The sequence below is a fragment of the Larimichthys crocea genome, chromosome III, assembly GCF_000972845.2.
Source record: "Larimichthys crocea isolate SSNF chromosome III, L_crocea_2.0, whole genome shotgun sequence".
NCBI lineage: Eukaryota > Metazoa > Chordata > Actinopteri > Sciaenidae > Larimichthys > Larimichthys crocea.
Genome location: NC_040013.1, coordinates 43,066,722 through 43,070,312, shown reverse-complemented (window position 1 = coordinate 43,070,312; position 3,591 = coordinate 43,066,722). Strand labels below are relative to the sequence as shown.

The 3,591-nt window shown below is 46.6% G+C and overlaps 1 protein-coding gene across 1 annotated transcript; it reads right to left on the bottom strand.

The window, feature by feature from the left end:
* Positions 1-818: 818 nt before the first annotated feature.
* lbx1a (ladybird homeobox 1a) lies at positions 819-3,232 on the bottom strand. The gene is made up of 2 exons (XM_010751670.2): positions 2,580-3,232; positions 819-1,648 (listed from the first exon to the last, which is right to left on the bottom strand). The coding sequence occupies exons 1-2, from the start codon at positions 2,905-2,907 to the stop codon at positions 1,116-1,118; spliced, it is 861 nt and encodes a 286-aa protein (XP_010749972.1). The 5' UTR covers positions 2,908-3,232; the 3' UTR covers positions 819-1,115.
* Between the last annotated feature and the right edge of the window lie 359 nt (positions 3,233-3,591).

The following is a 3,591-nucleotide window of genomic DNA, read 5'->3' as shown; positions in this document are numbered from 1 at the left end:
TCAGCGCTCCCGCACCGACACAAAGCTGCTCCGTCCAGCCCACTGAGCCACATAAACATTCATGGCCGTGTTTTTTACGCAGCGGGTCCGGTCACCAGCGAGTGTGTCTGCATTATGTGAGACAGAAAAAGGGGGGGTCTGCATTGTTGAAAGGACGGGTTAAGTCAATCCATCAAAGTGACTCGTAAATCAGAGGAGAATCCTGAAACCATATGGCCGCTCAAACACTCTCCTCAGGCCGCCTTTTGTGCGCTCACACCCGCCGGACGGTGCGGCAGGGAGAGGCGCTTGTCTCCGTATTGCGCGCTGCTGGAGAGCTGGCCCCCGGGGAAACACACACACATTAGCACATAAACACACACACTTCAGGCCCTCTTCTTCGCTCCAGATTGTGTTTCTCTCACAGAGAAAACAAATGAAAATACACGCAGGAGGTCAGAAGGCAAGTTGTTGTTGTAAATGGATTTTTGGAAACGACGCACACACTCCTCTCCAACACAAAACACACGCCTGATCCACTGTTTCTGTTCAGCAGAGATCATTTAGAAACACGCGCCAAAGGCTGAAAATTTGAAAATGTTTTGTTTTATTTGACATAGTGAATATTTCAATATGTAATGTAACAATATGTTCAATTACAGTTTGTACAGTTTATGCGTTCTATATGTTCCAAAGGCACTTAAAGGGTACAATGAATTATAAATATATTAAATTGTTATTTATTACAAGCTTTTCCACATTGTCTGTGTTTGATTATCGTTTCATAAAAAGCGGAAAACTGTCGCCTCGAGTTTATAAAAATTATCTGAAGAAGCCTCGTCGATTTCAAAATAAAAGCAAATAAACATGCAGTGAGATATTTGCGTGATTGTAACCGGAATCTGAGTGTGCACCTGCTTGTTTCAGTGTCTCTCTGTCACGTGTCGTCCACAGACGGCGCTGGGCCCGCAGCAGCTCTCACATCACATCTGCTGTTTGCGGATAGTTTGGCCGCATCGCTGCTTGTCCGCGCGAAAAGGATGGAATCCTTCGCAAAGCCAAGAGTTTCTGCCCGCAAGCATCGCTTTATTTGGCACCTCAGGCGTCTGTGTCGGTGACTATTCACTCACAGTATTTTAATCATCCACGTCAATCTCCTCATCTTCGTCCTCCGAGCAGCTCTTAATGCTCAGCCGGTCCGTGTACCACGACGATTCGGGTGAAGAAGGCGACATGCGCGGCCTGCTGGAGTCGAGGTTTTCGCTGGGGTCGTGGTGAGACCTGGAGCAGACCGGGTCAGGCTCGTTGAGGCCCGGCGCTGAACCCGTACCTCCGCCCATTCCTCTGGCCGCGCATTTCTCCAGCTCGGCCAGTTTGGAGAGCTTCTCAAAGGCCACATTACCCGCGGCCTTGGCGGACTCTACGTCCGCTTTCATCTCCTCCAAGTCCCGCTTGAGTTTGGCCCTCCTGTTCTGAAACCAGGTGATGACCTGTGCATTGGTCAGACCGAGCTGCTGGGCTATCTGGTCCCGGTCAGCCGGACTCAGGTACTTCTGGTACAGGAATCGCTTCTCCAGCTCGTAGATCTGGTGGTTGGTGAACGCCGTGCGGGACTTTCGTCGCTTCTTGGGGGTGTTCCTCTGACCAAAGAGCGTCATACCATCGCGGCCTAAAGGAGAGAGAGAGAAGCATTAGATCAAATGAAGTGTAAAATATTAAACATGCTGAACTGAACAAACATCTAAGGTCCAAAAATCAATTATGAGCCACCCAAAACTTCAGAGCCACTCCAGTAAAATTCTGCCTACTGACTAACAACTGAATAACTGATGTTTGTTATTGAGATGAAATATCACATGGAGCTCATCAGCAGGCCACATTTTTCCTGAATACTCTGAACAGATTTATTTATTCTTTACAAACATTTTCCTGCAAAATTGTTATTTATAAAAATAAATAAAACACAATTTGAAATATGAAGTTGTTCATGTTATTAAATACTGCTGCACTAGATATGAGTCACGAAAAACCCCTCTGCTGCTTAGCATAAAACGAGACTGAAAAATAGATTTAGATTTTTTAGATTCTGAAAGTTGCATGTTTTTATTTATATGAAAATATGTGTTTTTATTTTTATGCAGTATAATGCAATGTTACACGTGTTTCACTTAATTCATATGTATAAAATGTATAATTAGGCCCAATGTCACTGCTGTAATTTCACACAAACAAGCTGCAGAATTGTTCTAAATTATTATTATCATTATTATTATTATTATTGTTATTATTATTATTATTATAAGAAGAAGAAGAAGGAGGAGGAGAATGACAGTTCACGTACACGTGTTTCACTAAATGAATACTAAATCTAATATAAATACAGGTCACTAACACTGTATATTTTTACACAAACAGTCTGTAATAATAATAATTAATACGTGTTTCTCTGCAGCACGCGCTCTCCAACTTTAATTTAAAAAACAAAAAAACATTTCAGAACAGAAAATACTCACATGTATAAAAATACAACACAAGCATAAACTGTGAGCGTTCTTATAATTCCCATAAAAACAAGAGAACGTGAAGGGACCGTCCTTTACCCTCGGCTGCCTGCAGGACGCTGACCTCCAGGCCCTTGAACGTTTTGCTGGCCAATTCCTCGAGCGCGCAGAGCGGGGACGTTTGACTGAGAAGCGCGCGGCCGGACAGGCTTTGACCCGCCGAGGGCAGCTTCTCTCCGGGAGAGACGTGGTGCGCCGCCCCGCTCAGGGAGTAGCTCCTTCTCACAGACGGCTTGTTGAGGATGTCCTCGATGCTGAAAGGCGTCAGCGGTTTGTTGGAGTTGGCCGGCGGCGGGAGCTGATCCAGAGGACTGCGCCTCCGCTCGTCCAGCACCGCTGGGCATTTCGAGTCCTCCTTTGAGGTCATGGCGGCGCGAGCGGGTCAAACTTGACTGTCGGGACTGAAACAAGGGCGATTCAAAGCGGGGACGAGCTGACAGACTGCGGGGAAAGTTGCGCACAGAGAGATATCAGGGGCAGTAAAGATTACCCACAGCTCGGATCACAGGTGTCTCTCCAGCCGCATGTTGGCCACTGAGCTGCAGGCTGTTGTGTTCAGGTCCCACCACGTCTCCGAGACACTTTTCCAGGGTGACGCACAACGAGGCACGAGACGAACCCATACGGTGGACGGTGATGCAACAAAAGCAGCAACGATTGACCACCAGTAACAAGTTATTGCTGACTGGAAGGCAATCAATTACTCTCTCTCCCTCTCCCTCTCTCTCCCTCTCTCTCTCTCTGAGTGTGTGATGCAGTCAGATACCGGGGAGCGGTAATTAGAGGGCACGGCGGAGAGAGGAGGAGTCCAATTAGAAAGAGCAGGCCCACTTAACACTTTCTCTCTAAAATTAGACAATTTGTCACCAAAAAAACAAGCAAATGTTTCTCTCAGCGTGATATTAAAGCTCATTTGCATACACGGTGTAATTTGCACCACGCGTTTGATCACCGGGCGAGCTCGTGCCAATTTGGAGAGACCCGCTCTGCGTCAATCTTCAGGCCAATTATGCACAGAAACACCAACTCCCATCAATCCACTCGTCGGAGA

Excerpts from the sequence above, each read along its gene's own strand:
- lbx1a (XM_010751670.2), bottom strand. The coding sequence starts at position 2,907 with ATGACCTCAAAGGAGGACTCGAAATGCCCAGCGGTGCTGGACGAGCGG. Across the intron at positions 1,649-2,579 it reads CGTCCTGCAGGCAGCCGAGG|GCCGCGATGGTATGACGCTC; the intron begins GTAAAGGACGGT and ends TCTCTCCTTTAG.